Source organism: Aphanomyces invadans, assembly GCF_000520115.1.
Source record: "Aphanomyces invadans strain NJM9701 unplaced genomic scaffold supercont1.8, whole genome shotgun sequence".
Classification (NCBI taxonomy): domain Eukaryota; phylum Oomycota; class Saprolegniomycetes; order Saprolegniales; family Verrucalvaceae; genus Aphanomyces; species Aphanomyces invadans.
This window is the reverse complement of record NW_008580153.1, coordinates 50,533-69,330: the sequence shown is the minus strand read 5'-3', so window position 1 is coordinate 69,330 and position 18,798 is coordinate 50,533. Positions and strand designations below refer to the sequence as shown.

The window sequence follows — 18,798 nt, the reverse complement described above, 5'->3', positions numbered from 1 at the left end:
TACTAACAATAAGTCCAGAAAAAGAAACACAACAAGATCTGTGCTCCGCACGCTCCGTCGAGTTGATCGAGGCACATGCCCAGAGCGGACGAAGTGGCCGGTGTGACGAGGAGCACTCACTCACGCAGCAATGCATATCCCGTTAGAAACAGCTCGAACAATCGTCCATGCCGACGAGCGTCACCGGAGATTCGACTGGGGATTCGCCGTGAATGAAATAAATATGATGGGATTACAGCACAAGCGAACGCACGATGTTCCGCTCCCTCGTCATGCAGCAAACGGTAAACTTTTCATCTGATGGCTTCGACTACGTTGGCGTTTGACCTTTGCAACGTCCGAGACACTGGAGCGGCGAGACCCCGGCGATCGGTGTACGGTCGTCTTGGGTTTCGCAACCTGCTTGACGATGGCAGAGAGGTCCGACTCGCTTCGAGAACGAGCCCGGTGAGGTGGTGCCGCCCTCGCCTTTGTGATCAAGTACACCGACGACTCGGAGTGGCGTACGTCGAGGTCGACGACTTCGACGTATGTCTCCGTCGTTTGTTTGAGAGTCTTGCGAAAGTTCTTGAGGCCATGGAGCGGGTCGTAGTACCCCGGGAGGGCGTGAAACGTGCCTGCGAACGGGTTCTGGCGGAGTTTCTTTCGCATTTCGAGCTCGGGCGCAAACACAATGTCGCCTGCAAAATAGGCCGCGCCGCGGTTGCCCGCGCTTGGGGCGTGGTGGAACGACCCGACGAACGGGTTGTACGACGGCAGCTGCGCGAACACTTGGCGCATGTTGTAGGAAAACAAAAAGTGACAAGGTCCTCAACGCCCTCTGCCATCTTGAAGTTGCCGCTGGCGCCACCGTGTGCAACGCCATGTGAATTCGCCTCGTTGGCTCGAAAATGCCCAATCGCCGCCTGGAACACGTGCACATCGGCTTGATCGGCTCAAACGACTCCAGCAGCACGTCGTCGGCACCGTCAACCGCGGTGGACAGCGGCCATCGAATGGGGCGGACGTGATGCGGCGGTAGGGCCCCCCCTCGCGACACCGCTTGTGTGTGGTTGTTGTGTCGAGAAGGTGCTGTGTCGCCGTGCAAAGACACACGCGGGCGATGCACAGTACCAGGCCGGTGTCCCGTTGCAAAGGACTGTCGCGGGCATTGTCCTCCATTCGCTCGGTCGCCTAAACCGACGACGGACCCATACATTCAACGACCCGACGCACGTGCACAACGCTCGAAAACGATGTTCCAACGCCGCCGTCGAGGCACGACGACTGCCGCCATGTGCTTGTCGATCCCGTGCATGCTTCTCATCGCGGTCGCGGACCTGGTCGCGTCCGCGCAGCAGCACCCGTGCACATTGAACTTTCAAGACTCAGCTTGCACTTGGGCCATTTTCGTCGTGAAAACCCACCAAGAGTCGGTGGTACCGAGCCATTTGGCGCGCATCTGTGCTTGGGTTGGAGGAGATCGGGGCGCGGGGCGTCGTCGCCCTGCGCTTGCCTGATGGATTCGCATTGTTGATGGCGGAGAGCGAGAGGGCGGGGACTCATATTTTCCACACTTTACCGTACAGTATACGGTAAAGTGGACTGGACGACGGTGTGGTTGGGGTGTTTGTGGCTGGAGCAATGCGATCGTGTGTGAACTCGTGGGCACGTCGTGCATTCGCCGGGACGTAGAGGACGCAGTGGCGAAATATGAGGGCGGCGCGATTCCCCGTCACTGGCATGTAGCAATGACGACAGATGTGCTGGAGAAGTGCGTGGAATCGCGCGAGTGGCCACGCTTTGTGCGTGTCCATCAGAATCGCGTCGAAGCGGGCCTTTCTTTGTGCAGGGATGACATGCGCCACGATCTTCGACACTCGCGCGTCCGCCGACGAGCACGTCAGCAACATCACGCTACATCACACACACGGCTTGTGGTGTGACTGGATGCCCCACGAGGACGGAGCACTGCACCACCACACGACAGGACAAGCCGCAAGACTCCAGCACGAGGCAGTAAGGTCGCGCGAACCACAACAACATGAAGATGTCAGTATTTCGCCCATATAAAACCAACATTCCGTTGCTTCTATCGATTGCGAGGATGTCGAGGTGGTTTGATTGAAGCGAGGAGATTCCTATACTTCCTGCAATCCTCAAGGAACGACAAACGCGCTTGTCCCCGGCACTTCGGACAGTGAGCACGTGACGGCAGTGAGGCCACCTCGCAACGCGCTGCGGACTTGCAATCGCGTCGTATTCGAGACGACATGGGAATGTTGGTGGCTTGGTTCGAATTATGGCCAATCAAATTGGAGCATTAGGTTGCGAAAATTGAATCCTCCGCGGCAACGCGCGATCGAATGTCCTCTGGAAGCGACGTACGTGATGGATGCTTGGGTCCTCGTGACGTGTAACACAACGTAGGAGTTTGACGACCACTACACAACTTCCCGGAGGGCAAAGAGGGCCCCGCTGACGAAAGCTACGGCAGACTCGACGCCTTCGGCTATCCCAGCGCCGAACGACAAACGGTCGTCGAACAAGGCCAAGTCACCGAAACGATCGAAACAGGAAGCTGATAGTGGAGTCACATGGGTTCGTGATGACGAGGCTCATGCTTGCTACGTTTGCGACGTTACGTTCTCTCTCATCAAGCGCCGACATCACTGTCGGAGGTGCGGGAATGTGATTTGCTCGGGGTGCTCCCATTTTGCCCCAGCAACAAACCCGTCCAAGCCGATGCGTGTGTGCACGACATGCAATAATGCTCTGTCCATTCGAAGTGGTGTGACTGCCTCAACTCCCGCTTCCCAGCCCATCACAGGTGCCATGTCATCATCGAAATCATCGAAGAAGTCGAAACCATCATCTGCGATGGCAGTGTCGCCTCCATCACATGCCGCACCGGCACATCGTTTGAACGATCACATTGATAGCTGGTTCATGGACGACGACAAGGGATCACCGCCGACATCTTCCATGGGAATGCCTCGCCCGGCTTCAAAGGTCCCTGCACCCAACCCGTCGGGCTGGGCCAGTGTTGGGCCACGTAATGGCAACAGGAAAGCCAACGTAGCATCTGCACCCAAGACACAGCGGCTTGCGGACCTCGTATTTGACGACATGCTACTGGTCGGGTCGGACGAAGACTTGTCGCCGTTTTCGAAACCTGCGGCCAGACCCTCCACCAACCCTCGCGCATTCCATTCCACTGTCTTCACCAACTCGGCGCACGTCGACCAGCACCTGCGAATGTACAACAACGAAATTGACATGTCGGACGAATTCGAGGCCGAGGCGGCGCCTTTAAGCCGTCCCTCCCACCGACCACCATTTCCGACGACGTATGCGATCACAGACGTCGAAGGTAGCCGCCTGAGCGATGCCTTCTTGACCAGCGACTTCAATCGATCATCTGTGGTGGTAAACGCTGTGAATACACCCCACATGGCTTCGAACGAGAGTTCGGTGAGTTATGCTGGCTCGTCCGAGTTTGCCAGTGTGCCAGCCCAAGTCTCCCCCGCTGCAGCGCAAGAACGACAGAGTGGTGGCGGGTTTGCAGCCACGATTCGACGAATTTTCGGGGGTAAAGGTCTCCATTCACCGCCAAAACAACCTGCCACGACGAGAAACGCTACGATTTCTCCTGACCAACCATCTATTGAACCCGTCGCAACGGCAGGACCACCGCGTGATGTATCCAGCGCGTCGTCATCAAACGCATGGGCCAATGCGCGCCCGTTGTCGACCTGTGCGCCGCGCCCTTTCACCCATGCATCAATTCCATCGTCCACGACCATACCTCGCTTGGACCCGACTCTACCTCATTTCGATCGGTTCAAACATAACGACGGGGCGATGGGTGGATCTGACTATGATGCACGGGATGAGTTGTTCGAGCCAGCGGCGCGGACCGCCTTGTGGATTCGTGGCGGCACCGATGAGTGTCGCAATACGTCTGAAAATCACGCCCAACCTACCGACCGGTTTAACCACCTCCCACGAGATATGATCCAGACGACCACGGCCCCCTCGCGTCGCGATACTTTCGACGACGTTTTTGAAGGCCCGCGCGAAGTTGTCAAAACGGCGGCGCAGCAACCCCAGCAGCATTCCCAAGCCGCAAATTCGACACTGACAAGCTCAAACATCGTCGACTCCACGACAAAAACTCGCCGGGACACGTTCGACGACCTGTTGGCATCGCCGCCTTCGAGTGGTAAACCAGGTTCGGCCGATCCAATGCGGCAGGCAGGATGGGCCAACCCGTACGGCAATTTCGGATCGTCAAGACCAGGACAGCTGCTAGTCGATCGTTTTTCCACCCAGCCTGTGTCAACCGGTGTGAAATCGGGATGGAGTCAACTGGCGCAGACTTCCGCCCCCACGAATTCCCGCCCATCGGACGGAGACATCTTTGGCGCGACCGTGTCGTCGAAAGAGTACGAGTACGACCCGGTCACTGGGACGTACGTGGTTGCCCTGGGCCGTTCGTTGGGCGCCTTTGCGTCCATCCCGTCGGGTGCTGTCTCTAGTGCGCCGAGGGAACATGGCGGCGGAGGTGTCGACAGCCAATCGCTTATAGTCGATAAATTGACGAGTTTGGAATCCGAGCTGGCGGAGCTCAAACTGCTACTGCGTGAGCGACGGGCGAGGTCGCCGCGCCATAGCACGGCTGCGAGCATCTTCGACGATGACGACAAGGTTCCGAACGAGCGAATGCGACGCCCACATAAACAGCCATCGCGGGCAGCCGGTCGCAATGCCGTACAACGAAAGGACTCGTTTGCCGATCTCTTCGAGTCGGAAGCGGCCAAGTTGGACAGCTTGTACGGCAACGATGCAGACGACATGCCGACTGAAGACGAAAGGCCCAACGAAGAGCAGGAACCATCGGGCGGCCGACGCAAAACAAGGAAATCGGCCCGTCATCGCGTTGAAGGGGATCACCCGTTGCCCAAGGCACACATGGACAAACTGTTTGCGTCGGATGAGGAGCGCCAAAAGGTAGTACATGGCCAGAGGACATCACGCCTTGCTGCCGCGAAATCCTCGAAAAAAACAGCGAAAACGAACAGCGACAACATCGACGCGTTGTTCCAAGACACGGCCAAGCTAGACAACTTGTACGGAGGAAGCGAGATCGAAGGCAGCGACATGGAAGGTGACAACACTCGCTCGGAAACCAAGCGCAAGTTGGCGAAGGTGCCTGACGGCGATGCTGCCTTGATGGCACCAGGCATGTCCGAACAAGGTCAGACGAGTCCTCGTCCTCGCCATGTCGTCAACATGGACGATCCATTTGCGTCGGACCATGAGGACATCGACCATGAGGATGCGTTGCCGAGTTTGAAAACGGTCGTGCAGCGTCGCAAGTTCGTGTCGGCCAGTGCGCACGTGTCCGGGAGAGAGGACTGTGAGGTCGGACCCGATGGCGTCGAGACTGAACCAACGGCCACCAATGTCAGCATGTCAAAACGCCGTTCGCGGCATGCATCTGGCATGTCAAAGGCGAACACGTCGAAAGCCGTCGACGTCATCGACGCCCTCTTTGAAGATGAGTCCATGGACTTACTGCGACCACCGAGAACCTCATCCAATGCAGAACCCCTGACCCGCCTGGCTGGCCACAATTCACCCAAGTTTGACAACCTGTTCGAGTCTGGTGGTGTGTTGAGGGCCGAAGAGTGCGAAGTTGATCAGAGCGATTCACGCGACAAGGGTGCTGTGCCCTTTGACACAAAAAGTCAACGGACCGCTGAGGTGGTGAAAGCGCAGCCGCAGATCGATGCGGGACATGGCAGTGAACCCGACGAGTCGATGGCAGCTACAAGTGCAAGTGCCTCCTTCCCTCAGTCCCAACGAACCGCATCGTCGACGGAAGGCGACATGTTGTCAGGCCCTGAACCTCCACAGTCATCGCATTTCGCACGCGTCTCTTCCGCCGATGATGAGTTGCCCAGTCTGAAGCATCGTACAAGCAGTCCGGTCGATTCTGTATTGCCATCACGGTGGAAGGCACCGACTGCAGACATGAATGGGTTCAGCCTGTGTCGGCCCCCAACCACTCCTTCGGGGGACGTCGAAGGAGATATTGGCGACGGACCTTCACATGGCGTTCACGATGATGCACCGAAAGTGACTCAGGAGCAAGCTGTCCTCAGCATGACACCTGCCATGCCAGTCGACGGCTTTGAAATGGATTTGTTCGGAACGGGCAGCGCGGCTCCCACGTCGGCTTTTGAACCCATCCGTGTCAACAACCCACCCGCAGTCGTCAACGAAAAGTTGTTCTCGGAGGACGAGTTTGGACCATCGACCCAAGACGCTGCGGCCACCACTTCTGCAACCGTCCAGGATCCAGTCGACGCTCTGTCAAGAGAACTATCAAATGGTCAAGGTTTGTTGAGGAAAGAGCTGTTCGAGGTACCAACCCCTTCGGCGGTGCTCCACCAGGAGACACCTCCAGAAATTTTGACACTCGCAGCGACCTCTCCTTCCCTCTTGGCAACTCCAGGCCAAGCGCATGTGCTAGACAAGATTGCAGACGCAATCGAAAGTCGAGCAACGACGGTGCCTGCCGCCAACCTGGATCAGCTGTACAACACTGAGGCAGACGTTGAGATCGGCGACGACGTGGTCGACCTGAACTTGGTTGATGCAGCCGATGAAGACGATCTGTTTGCATTCAAACCAAGCAAACGCCGCAACAACAAGGCAGCCCCATCTCCAGTGGCAAAACAGCGCCAGAAGGCTCCAGTAGAAGGCACGATCAAGTTGGGCCAACCTTCCGTCGCCTCGATCGTGCCCGAGATGATTACATCGGCAGGCCCACTGGAACCGGTAGGAAACGATGCTACATGGCTCGCCCTGCAAGAAGAAGAGAAACAACGCAAGCAAAACGCTCTGCGGCGCCAGCGGCAATTGCAGAAGCAAAAGGCTACGTCCAAGGGGGCGAAGAAATCATCCAAGAAGAAGCCCGATGCACAACCATAGTAATGTCATAAATAGAAGCACTTGTCCTCTTCACAGCGCCAGTCGCGTGGTGCGTGGTAATGGTAGTCGATGGCACGTTTCGAGCCACATGGTGTGCACTATCTTGGCCATGGTGTCGACTGTGGGGCGGTTGTGGGGCTCGGGAGCCCACCCACGTCGCAGCAGGTCGGCTAGTCCTGGCGCCAAGTTGTCTGGAAGTGGCGGCCGTTGGCCTTGAATGATTTCCGTGTACACATCGAAATGCGACCGCCCCGACCACGGCGCAATACCTGGCACGAGGATGTGCCACAATGTGACCGTAAGACTGTACACGTCGGCGGGGGTGCCGTACACGGCCGACTTGGATTTCCCGCCCAAGATCATTTCGGGCGCCTACGGTCGAGCGCGTTTCCATCTCGTCGTCGAAGATGCTTACCATGAAATCGACCGACCCGACAATTGTCATGGTGCCGTCGCTTTTGGGGCCGAGCAAGTTGGACTCGCCAAAGTCACTCAGTTTTAAGAGACCGTTCGTCGCGAGGAGGAGGTTGGCCGTCTTGATGTCGCTACAACCGACATGTTGACGCCTCTCGAGATGATCTGGAACGTACCGATGCAAGAGAGGTGGGTCAAAACTATGTAGATATGCCACGGCGAGGCATGCATCGAGGCACATCTTGAGTCGCGTCGCGAGATCGAGCGCCCGACCGTAGTCCGTGTCGAGTGCGACTTCGAGGGACCCCAATTCGCAGAACTCAAAGATCAAGCAGATTGCGGGCGGGACCACACACAGGCTACACGGAGATCCCGTCAAACGGCGCCATCCCCGCGCGACGTCACTTACCCATGAAATCGGACAATGTTGGGATGGGAGAGCTGGACATTGAACGACGTTTCTTTTGAAAACCGATGCACGTCCTCCTCCGTGACAAACAGCGACGTGTACATTTTAATGGCCACCGGCGTGTGCATGAGTTTGCTGTTTTGGTGCATGCTGCCCCGCAACACGACCGCCGTCGCGCCCTGTGCCACGACCGCTTCGAGACGGAGCGTGGAAAAGTCAATCATGTTCTATCCATCCAATTGTGTTACATCGAGTCACCGTCATGACCGACGTACGGATTTGAACTCTTCGATCATGAAATGCACGTCATACACCGATGTGCGTGTCGAAAACGACGACGCGATGCCTTGCTCGGCAATCTGCGGCGACCACACCGGTCGCAGTCAAGGAAAAACGATGACGAGGGGCATGGAACGCACCAAGCGGAGGTAAACTCGGGCAGGATCGTTTGTGTGCAGTGAATTGTAGTCGATGCCAAGCCAGTACTTTGTATCGGCCTACAACGATCGTCAGGTCATCGCGAACACACTCGGTGACGCGACCACAAGAGCGACTTACGCGCAGAGTGAGCATGATGGCGAGGATGAAGAACGAATCCACAACGTTCTGTACGACGCAGACGAGAATGGATCGATCGATCTCCGATCGGAACAGAAGTAGAATCGGTGGCCTGCGCCATGCACAAACGTGATGGAAATTACGCGGGAACACAAGCATTAAACTTACGCGAGAGCAACTGCCGACGTCAAGCAGAGAACGAGGTAGACGTAGTCAAACGATGCCCGGACGCAGCTCTTGTGCTTGACCCAAGTGTAAAACGCCAAGAGGCAGCAGTGGAACGCGATGAAGAAGGTTGGCACACTTCGCTCGAGGAAGAGCACACTCAGCATGGACGCGCTCACTGCAACATGCACGACGATGCTCATGACCATGACATGGTTCGATCAAACATCGTACTGAGTCCCGATAAGCTGATGGACCGATGCACCGCCGCCTTGGAAATTGATTTTTGGATCATCATGACAGGCACGAGCTGGCGTATCCTACCATCGCCCACCTCGTTGAGGAGACCGGACGATGCCATGACCGATCGTACCACGAAGTCGGCAAAAATTGAAAAAAACAAAACGTTTTGCGATGCCGCGTGAACCTCGCCACCGACATATGCAGCGCCGCCATGGACACGACGATACCGGCGAGCGCCAGCACCACGAGGACGTACCAAACGTACTCGTAGCAGGGTAGCACGAACACGGACGCTATTGCATAGAATTCAGTCAGAGCTTTGCCAAACCTTGGACACGTGTGAACTGACTGAGGTTGGTGTTCGTCCGATTTGCCAAGATCGTACGCTTGTAGTGAGTACACTCAATTGCGAGGTAGAGAGACACGCCAAATATGACGATGCAGCTACCAGTGAGTACCATTGAGCTCAGCATCGAGTACGGTGACGCGAGGATGGCCGTCTTTGCGCTGAAGTTGTCTGGAGCGGCCATACAGAGGAGGTGGATGCCGAGATTGTTGCTTTTGCGATCGACAAGATGTGCCAGCGCAAACGCAATGCTAAGCATAACCAACGTCACGAGTAACGCTACCCACATCTCGGTGGCGTCGCAGTTGCTCATGAGCCGTCGCAATGCGTGGCTTTCGAGCCACCGCCGTGGAAGCACCCGGCGGTATAGACCCGACATTGGACTTGTCGACGGGTACGTTGTCGTATGCTCCATCATCGGGAGACGTTCTCCCTTCTGGCTCATCGTAATCAACGACTGCATCGAGTCGAGGCCGAGGAGGACGCTGATCGAATTGCGCCCGTGGCGCGTGTTCGGCGTCACGTTCAAGTCATACCAGTCGACGTCTGTGAAAGAGGACAAGATGTACGGGGACTTGGAATTCGACTTGGTCAGCAAGATGCTGTCGTGGGATACATACGACCCATTGTACGACCCGGCCACCATGCCGCCGCCGTTGCTGTCGGGAACTGGTCGCGTCATTTGTTGCATGTCGAGTCAGAATGCAACGTCATTGGTGGATTCGCGAGTGGATGATTGGATAAAATTGGTAAATGTTGCTTATTTTGACAAATGAAATACATACAGGAATCGACCAGACTCTCCACAACCGTCATGCGTCAAAGTGGAACGTTGCTGTCAGCCGGAGACTCCCCAATCCTCTAGGCGAACGTTCGTATACTCCGTGGCGGTCTTGCCCATGGCAAGAGACCGTCTGAAGCATGGTCTACAAACAATAGGAACTCTTCCATCGGTACATTATGCAGGGAATCGATCTCCCATCGGTACATTTTGCAGGGAATTGAAGGAGCGCATGACGACGGTTGCAAACAGCACTCACGAACATTTTGAAAGCAACCTGACTAGGGATGTTCACGTCACAAGCGTTGACAACATCAAGCACCGACGACGACATGTTCTTGCTCGTTCTGGCCCTTCATTTTGAATTGCTCCTGCGGCGAACCTGCGTGCACAATTTGAAGTATTTGTAGCTAGCCAGACGAGGTTACGCCGTGGCTGCGACGATGACCTTTCGTGCTGGTTTGGATCATCCTGAGCATTGCACACACCAGTACGAGTCAGGAACATCATTCGACCTCCCCGTCATCCGCTGCCATGTCGGCCAAGATGGCGGACTAAACGGTGCGAAACGAGATTATTCAGCGAATGGCATTGGAGAATTTGTGGAAAATGTTTCGGCCAATTGCGAATTTAAATGACTCCATTCTCCTCTTGGATTGGTTAAATTTCCAAAAAGATTTCCGTGAGTGATGTTCTCTGCCAACGAACGTTGTCGAAGGGGTCCGTTTTTATTTCATTTTCACAGGTAATACGAATTTAATTTAGGAAGTTTTATATGTAAGGAGAGACTACTTTTCATTATATTGCAACCGAATTCGTGAAACGGACATATTTTATTTCAAACCATCCCCATCTCATCCACTCACCGACGTAGAGGAAACGCTGTCATTGCCCAACAACTTGCTGACATGTCCAGCCGCAAGCAACAGAGCCGCCGCACGAGCCGCAGCATCGACATCCCTTCAGCTGCAACTCCTGCGACGGTGCCCTCCGACGTACTAAACTCCCCTGACCAAGAACGAACACATGCCTTCGAAGAGTACGCGATGAACAGTGCCCCGTATTCATCCCACGACGTCGGCGCCGACTTCTCCCTCCACCATAGCCTCGACACCGACCACGTCCAGTTTGTGCCGGCGGGCGCAAGAGACCTCGCGGAATCTAACCACATGTACCGCCACGCATCCATTCACAATGCATTCGCGTCAACTTCACCCTTCGTACGTTGACCGTCGAGACCTCGGCCTTTCCGTGTCACGAGGGCCTCATCCATGTGCTTATAGGCGTCGTACAGTTCGTCGCCATTGACCAACTCTGGTTTTTACAAGGGTGCCGTCTATAGCGCGTCGCCCCCAATGATGCCCATGCTTGGAAAAACACCAAGTCCCGAGAGTCACCTGCAGAGCACACCGTTCATCGTCCCAAGTACCGTTGGCCCCTCGTCGCCACTGCAGTCTTTCGAAAAGCAATCTCCATGTGTTATCTCACCCCCGACGATCGAAGTCGGGCTAGAGCAACAAGACTGCCCCGTGCCGCCGTTGCATGTAAAGGAGCTGTACCACAAGGTAAACCCATCCTTCCCGACCAAGTCAACCCCCGAAGAATGCCTCGACTTCTTCGCCAACACCATGTCGTCATTGGGCTTTCAGTACACAATCCAAAAGCCGTGGACGGTCGCCGTCACGGGGCTGCTCTGCGTCGAAGAAGTCGTGTTTACCATCCAACTCAAGCAGGACACGGACAACGTCGTCGCCGACTTTCACTTGCAACAGGGGTGCGAACGCAACTTTTTGCGCCTGTTTGAAATTGTGCGAAACCATGCGCGGTCCCTCGACGCCCAACCCATGTACGATCGAGTTCTCTCTCCCCTGTTGGGCTCGTTCAGAGCGCTGTCTTGATGCATTTCCCACATCTCTCACATGTTTGTCTGTAGCCCTGCTGCATTTGCTTCGTCGGCGGACTGGTTGAACGTGGATTCGATGCCAGAACTGTTTCCCGGGTCGTCTCTCCTGACGGCGGACATGCTGCTCGAGTACTGTGAAGACTATTTGCAGTTGGCTGAGGACAGCGCGACGTCCACCAGTTCGCGTGGCGACGCAGCAAGGTTGGAAATGGCGGCTTGTATCAAGAACGCGTGCTTGGCCGACAAGAATCGCGAGCTCGTGATCAAGTCGCCTGACCTGGCTGTCGCGTTCGGGTCGGCGCTGTACCGCATGGTGCAAGACGACGTGGGTTCGATTGTGCGGTTCGCAGTGTTCATCCTGAGTCTCTTCGACGTGGCGAGTCTTGTTAGCCTCGCGGGTCATGTCCACGTCATGCTGGACAGCGAGATGTTGTCTATCTTGGACAAGATGGAGACCCACGACCCGATTCCGAAAATGAAATCCATCGCGGCGTCCGTGCGAACGAAACTAGTGCCGTCGAATTAACTTATGCTGCAAGAACGTAATACATTAACATCTTCCTTGTCAACACACAAATCCGAATCTCGCCGCAACTCGCCAGCACACGTTGCCGTGAAATACACGCGACCACAGCACGTCGTTCGTGATCGCGTTGAACAGAGTGCGAAACCCTCCGAAACATGCGTCTACGGTCAGGTGATGGAGTGTCATCGAGTCAAAGCCACACGTCTGCAGTGATGTCCGTGCGACGAGAAGCGGCACACGGCACTTACACTGTCCTCTCAACCAGACGGACCACTGCCTTCAGGTTGCTGTCCCGCACGGCCGAGAACAACGGCATGGACCCAACACGCAGTGTTCACCGCAGCACGGGGCCCAGTTTTCCTTGATTTTCTGTACCGTTGTGCTTTCGAACGGGACGGGACAGTTGACACGTCGGCAACGGACGCCGCAGTCACCGAGTGAGTCCGTGAGGAACGCGACGTCGCCCCAGAAAAGCCAGGTGGACAATTCTCCAACAGCGCGAGTGCTCACGACGAATGCAATAAATTAACGTGAATCATCCTGCGAGGAGCGACGGCTCCTTGGCGTGTGACACAATTACCGGTTGTACTTGTCGAACGAATACACGTGGACGCGCTTGCGTCCGCCGGCCGCCAAGTACTCGCGCTCGACCTGCGCGACAAAGTCGCGGGGACCAGTCACGTACAGTTCAAATTGGGGAAGCGACGGCGCAATTTCAAGCAGCTTGGCTTGGGTCACTTGAGGCGAGAAATGGATGGGGTAGTCGCCGACGCCTTGAGGGCACTGGAACGCTTCGACGTCTTCGATCGAGTCGGCGCACTGCAGTGCCACGACATGGCCGTTGTACACGTCGCGGACACTGCGCAGACCTTGCATCATGGCCACAAACGGAGCACACCCGATCCCGTGACTGACCATGAGGACGTTGGTAGGGAGACTGTCGGGGGTGTCGATCTCAAAGTTTACGTGCGATTCGATCCAAAAGAGCCGCAACTTGGACCCAATTGCTTGACGGCACAGCCAGTCGGACGTTGTGAGGTCGACGACAATGTCGAGCGTATGTGTGGGCTTGGTATGGAAGGACGCAATGGGGAAGCAGCGCTTGGTGTCGCCTGCACCAAGAAGGACGCCGTCCCCGGGCTGGAAACGCAGGGGAAAGTCATAGTTGAGGGTCAGGCGGCGCGCGTTGGGCGCGACGACCTCAATGGCCGACACTGTGCACGGCAACGATTCCTGCGCAGGTTCGGGGGCGCGTTTGGCAATGACAGGTAGCAGGAGGTAGTACAGAAAGCAGTACGCAGTCAAGTACGCTTCCTTGACTTCTTTCGTCCAGATGCTGCCACTGATCACTTCCAACGTGCGGATGAGAGTGACCCCCATCGTCGTGTAATCATCTTTACGCACACCAAACTTGAGGTGGCCCTCCGCGAGCGTCTGCATTCGCTCAACGATGTTGCTGGTCGACATAACGCCCGTCATCACCTTGATGATCGACGCCAGCGATTTGCCTTGAAGCGTCAAACTCGAACGGAAAATGCAGCGAAGGGACGGCATGACAGCAAACAGAAGCGAGTAGAACGTGCGGTGAAAGAACTTGTCTGGCGAGCCGTGCTTGGTCGAGTCGAAGGCGTTTGTGCCGCGGCAAATGGCCGACCAGTTTTGCTTGATGAGCGCAACGTGACGGGGCGTGAGCACAGGCATCTTGATTTCGAACGGCATGTGCTTGGCGTATTCTTGCGCGTAAGCGTACGTGATGCCGATCGCGCCGTCCGGTGTGACGAAGATCGTCTTGGCGTGTTTCGTCGAGAGATTGCCACCCATGGCGTGTTGGTCCAGGCGGATTTCGAAATGAGTCGGTCAATGAGCCGGTAGCTCGGGGCATCTGGGTGAGGGTGGCGGCGACAAAAAACCGACGAAACCCGCGACCACACTACCAGCCGGCGACCATTTGTACGCTGAGTCCACCGGCCTGTCAATCAATTTCCACCTGACGCTCTTGATCGAGTGGCCACGACTTCAAGATCGCATTTTTTAACACTCTACTTGGTCACTGTATGCAATATTAATACTGGGCGAGGGCGAATACTGTATGCACCCACACGCCGCCGTGTGTCGGTCGCAGGAATGTCACGATGCCGGTGAAGGAGCGTCGCCCGATCTGCCCGCATCGGACCTCCCTGACGACTCGTCATCCGTGGAGGACACTGATATGGGAGTGTTTGCCCGTCCCGTCCCCCCGTGTTCGAGGGCATAGAACAACCGCACCAGCGCTCATCACAGTCCAGCTCGGATGGCCAGTCGTGGTGGTGGGGTGCGGGATTGGCCCGGAGGTTCCATGGACTACACAGTTGGATGCGGCTGCCCCGTTCTCTTCATTTCGAGGGGTCAGTCGAGGTTGGCGTTGACGAATTTGTCACATCTGGAGCGAAGCCGCTGCGGCGCAACGACGGCGTACAGTACCGTGAGTGTGGGATACTGATTAAATCAATATTTGCTTACAATTGATATCGTTGAAAGATCCATATAGAGAGGTTCATCGTGTTGGCTGGCCGACTCGAGCGCTACTGGGGAAGCGATCGCATTAGATGGATTGCAATGCCCCACGTCACTCATCTTTCGTGTTACATCGTTAAACTTGTAGGATTTAGCAAAACATGATGCACAACAGTGTCAGTGAACCTTGCCGAAACGTGGAAACCCCGACCATCGACCGCATTGTGTGCAATTCGAGGACGGATTTGTCCCGACCTTGCTTCACTATGAGAGATATAAATACGTTTGCTGTGCTCCATGCGAATGCACTCGACACGTTACGCCTTCAAAAATTCCCACCACACGTCCTTGGAGAGTGCTAAACACGAAGTTGATGTGAATTGAGGAGAGGATGGCATTGTAAATGCAAACAAAAATGAAAATTGCAAACGATGCATTTGGCATCCGAACATGAAGTAAATGGTTCCACTAATCTTTCGCAACGTGGTGGTGGCAGCAAACCAAGCGACTGCATACGCAAGCACGACTTTGGGCATGACCTCTATCACATTATGACTTTGTTCCACCTTATACCTCCCACAATCGATTCGTGCCCCACGTGCACAAGCGGTGTAGCATGCACGGTACACAGCGTTTGCCGTTCGTACCACCATGACCCAGACACTGGCTCCTTGTAGAGCGATCGAGCGGCGCCGGCACCCTCAGTTGCCCGCACCTGACCAGGACCCGCTAGCCAGACCACATTTGGAGCTGCCGCTGCGCGCTGGGAGGGTATCCTCTTGGATGCAAGCACAAGGATACGTGACAGATTGATCATGATACATGCCCTAACGGTCGCAGCGCGTCGTGGCTCGTATGTACAAGAAGCGTTGATGACACACGCCGTCAGACGATGGTTCGTTCTCTGTGGTCAGAGCTGAACACGGGCAGGCCGCTCGTGCCGCAGCCACCTCGATCGAATCTCCGTAGCTACGTACGTTGGCCGTGGATTGCGTCGCACGACGGGTAATGTGCATTCCACCGGAGAGCGGTCGCGAATCACAGGCGATATATCCTACCCCGGGCATAGACTTGCCCCTTCAGGGCTGCAGTGTTCCCTGGGCTAGGGGCTTGCAGGAGATACAAGTGGTTTCACAAGACGGACAAGGCGCAGTGCAACTCCAAGCGATGAGGAATTGCTGGTCGCTACGAGTACGTACTCCCGAGGGGTGGGCGGATACAGGGTTGGACAGTTTTTGACCAGGGCGAGCACCACCACCGCAAGCAAACGGCGGCTACTGAGTTTCTAAAAACAGCACCTGGCGTGCCAAGACAGACTCGCACGACGGGCCAGTTTCAACCGTGATCTCGCAGACTTCTGATCAAAACAGGGTCGTCAGAGGATTCATCACAACACAGCACGCCCATGACGTCGGACGCATCTTCAACGTCGGCGACAGGCGACAGTGCCAGCCCACCCGCCTCCCTTCAACAAACGACCCATTACGCACGGCTGCGACGTCTGCTAGGGATACCTCCACCCAAACACCTTAGAGGCGAAACGTGGTCGACCATGTTTGGGATGCGTGTGCTTGCGATTCTGCACTTGGCCTACTGGAGCACGCTCCATTGACGCCCCCCAGAGGAAATGGATGGTTGTCAAAACCGCTCCAATGGTTTGTTGAACCCTACAGCATGCGGAGCACTGGCACGCTGCCTCGTCACATCTTGCCTCGTCGCATGAAAATAGCCGGCCAATCGAATCTTCGTCCGATGTACAGCCGACTTATCGCAACTGAGATGCCGCACCGTTCGGTGTGTGCGCGAGGTTTATGCATCCAATTGGGGGCGCCGACCCTCGAACAGAATAATTGGCGGCAAGGTGTTGGTCGAAGGCACGGTAGCGAGGACGGTGGGGCAAGTTTGGGTGTCGGAGCAATTCGGATTACAGTGAGCGACGGAATATGTCTTCAGTGAATCTACAATTTTACATCAATATTGTCTCAGCATTCAAGCTGCAAGAAGAAAAAGTGCCCATGCGCGACATGTACGTACATGTCAGGACCTAGTACTGCACATGATACTTAACTATCATGCATCATTGATGTTGGAATTCCTTTAAAAATATTGCAGAACCTTGCTCACTTCATACTCGTTGTAGTAATATGTCGCCGTTATTCACAATCTGCGAAGGCATCGAGGGGACCGAGATTAGGGCTAGTTGACATTATTGTATTTCAAAGGTAGAGTATGAAATAAAATTGGTAGGAAAGCTGGATATTATTTTACAATGCAAATATTACATTTGAAAGTTATTCGGTATCAATGTCACGTTGTCCAGAAGACGACTCCGACGAGGAGGAATCAACATGACGGAATGGGCACGACAACGACGGTTCTCGATCTCCGGTATTCTGTCCACACCTCCTTGACGACTTTCAAGCTACGTCCTAGGACCCGGGAGATCGTTTCGGACACGTTGCGGGTGTTTTCACGGCGATAAACAGCATGGAGACGGAGTATATCAAGACGTTCTTCTTTAGTAAGATTTCTTGGACGCTTAAGTCGAATGTAGTTGGTAATGTCATCATATTCGTCGTCGCTGATGGTGGCCATGCCGAACTTCGTGAATGGACGACACTGGCACCACAGTATAATTCTAAAGAGGTAAGGCTTTCACAGGTCGAATTAATTAAAATATTACCCCTCGAAACTATTTATCCGGTTATAGAGGTTTTTGGGTTTGGTGAGAAATTTGGATAAATTGCTCTACTTTCCGCAAAATATCTCAAAGGTTATGCATTTTCAAGATTTGCATTCATTAACTGTAAACAACTTGTAGATGCCACTGAGCTCTGTCCACATACAAATTTTCAGAGGAAACCCTTATATGGTTATAGAGATATGAATGAAAGTCCCCTCGATGCCTTCGCGGACTGTCAATAAACGATATGTCCTCCTAGAGATACAAACCGCCCTAAGTTGACCATACAATAAAGCTACAACTTCACAAGTAACAAGCAATAAGACAATCAGCATTTTTAGTTCATCAGGCTGTTTTGACAATTCATTCAAAATAGAATACCAACAAATATAAAATATATAGAAAATTCGAATATTTTAAATAACGAGGGAGAGCTCCCGCCTGACGCCCGAGTGGTACAGGGTATGCCGTCGATGCACGACAAGCCAAGCAGTCAGTGTGCGCTGGAACCTCTGCACGACCGTTGTAGAATCCTACAGGACCTTACACAAATACAGCTCGCAATAAGCACTTGTTCAATAAAGTTCAACATATTTTGTCCTCCCCATACTCTGTGAGCAAAGGAAAAATGTCCCCAGAGGTACTAGAGAAATATCATGAAATATTGACAATAGAAGTACCCCGTACAAGAATTGACAATATATAAATTCAATCTGCTTTAGACATGAAAAGCCTTACAAAAAACGACGTGAAATAGACTGCTACATTTATCTGTGATTGGTCCGAGGGCATGAGAGTATTGTCCAATCAGGGACTACGAACTTTGGAGGTTTCGACAAAACAATATAAAATTGTGATCTCTTGATATAGATTCTGCAAGGTTATAATTAAAAAACGAATCAACCTCATACATTGGAGTTGACTTGACGTTATGTTCTTGCAGGTAGTATTAATGATTAAAATAGATAATTCATTTCAAATCCCCACTGTCAGGATAAGTGTGTGCTCATAACTTGGCTAGGGGACCCACAAAATGTAACATGACCAGTCAAAAGATATTAAATTAAATATATTATTAAGTCAAAAATAAAAAAGTATACGGTACTAGTATGGGTCAATGGAACTACAAACATCTCCCCCCCATGGTCTCCCCGTAGAACAGAGTGGATAGGGAGCCGCGCAATGCTCACTCGGCGAATTCCGGTACTTTACCTCATTCGTCATGTGGGAATAAATGTGACGAGGCATTTGATCCCACAGACGATAAACCTCCATAGATTTATACAATGGCAAAGA

At 54.2% G+C, this 18,798-nt stretch overlaps 5 protein-coding genes across 5 annotated transcripts; 2 read left to right on the top strand and 3 right to left on the bottom strand.

The window, feature by feature from the left end:
- Positions 1-232: 232 nt before the first annotated feature.
- On the bottom strand, positions 233-780 carry H310_04776 (hypothetical protein; the record flags this gene model as incomplete). Its single annotated transcript, XM_008869274.1, has 2 exons — positions 233-310; positions 379-780. The coding sequence occupies 2 exons, from the start codon at positions 778-780 to the stop codon at positions 233-235; spliced, it is 480 nt and encodes a 159-aa protein (XP_008867496.1).
- A 1,031-nt stretch (positions 781-1,811) lies between these two features.
- Positions 1,812-7,385, top strand: H310_04775 (hypothetical protein). The gene is made up of 2 exons (XM_008869273.1): positions 1,812-2,363; positions 2,410-7,385. Exons 1-2 carry the CDS (start codon positions 2,346-2,348, stop codon positions 6,979-6,981), a joined length of 4,590 nt encoding a protein of 1,529 aa, XP_008867495.1. The 5' UTR covers positions 1,812-2,345; the 3' UTR covers positions 6,982-7,385.
- Positions 3,994-9,800, bottom strand: H310_04774 (TKL protein kinase; the record flags this gene model as incomplete). The annotated part of the gene is made up of 11 exons (XM_008869272.1): positions 3,994-7,353; positions 7,397-7,526; positions 7,572-7,754; positions 7,805-8,031; positions 8,080-8,163; positions 8,224-8,301; positions 8,363-8,474; positions 8,531-8,705; positions 8,762-8,847; positions 8,901-9,063; positions 9,120-9,800. Coding segments are annotated over 11 exons (2,261 nt in total), but the record flags the coding sequence as incomplete, so codon positions are not given.
- Positions 9,801-10,745: 945 nt separating this feature from the next.
- Positions 10,746-12,377, top strand: H310_04773 (hypothetical protein). The gene is made up of 3 exons (XM_008869271.1): positions 10,746-11,117; positions 11,181-11,743; positions 11,831-12,377. The coding sequence occupies exons 1-3, from the start codon at positions 10,806-10,808 to the stop codon at positions 12,324-12,326; spliced, it is 1,371 nt and encodes a 456-aa protein (XP_008867493.1). The 5' UTR covers positions 10,746-10,805; the 3' UTR covers positions 12,327-12,377.
- A 452-nt stretch (positions 12,378-12,829) lies between these two features.
- Positions 12,830-14,205, bottom strand: H310_04772 (hypothetical protein). The gene has a single exon (XM_008869270.1). It carries the CDS (start codon positions 14,145-14,147, stop codon positions 12,903-12,905), a length of 1,245 nt encoding a protein of 414 aa, XP_008867492.1. The 5' UTR covers positions 14,148-14,205; the 3' UTR covers positions 12,830-12,902.
- Between the last annotated feature and the right edge of the window lie 4,593 nt (positions 14,206-18,798).

Excerpts from the sequence above, each read along its gene's own strand:
- H310_04772 (XM_008869270.1), bottom strand. The coding sequence starts at position 14,147 with ATGGGTGGCAATCTCTCGACGAAACACGCCAAGACGATCTTCGTCACA.
- H310_04773 (XM_008869271.1), top strand. The coding sequence starts at position 10,806 with ATGTCCAGCCGCAAGCAACAGAGCCGCCGCACGAGCCGCAGCATCGAC. Across the intron at positions 11,118-11,180 it reads TCGCGTCAACTTCACCCTTC|GCGTCGTACAGTTCGTCGCC; the intron begins GTACGTTGACCG and ends ATGTGCTTATAG. Across the intron at positions 11,744-11,830 it reads TCCCTCGACGCCCAACCCAT|CCCTGCTGCATTTGCTTCGT; the intron begins GTACGATCGAGT and ends GTTTGTCTGTAG.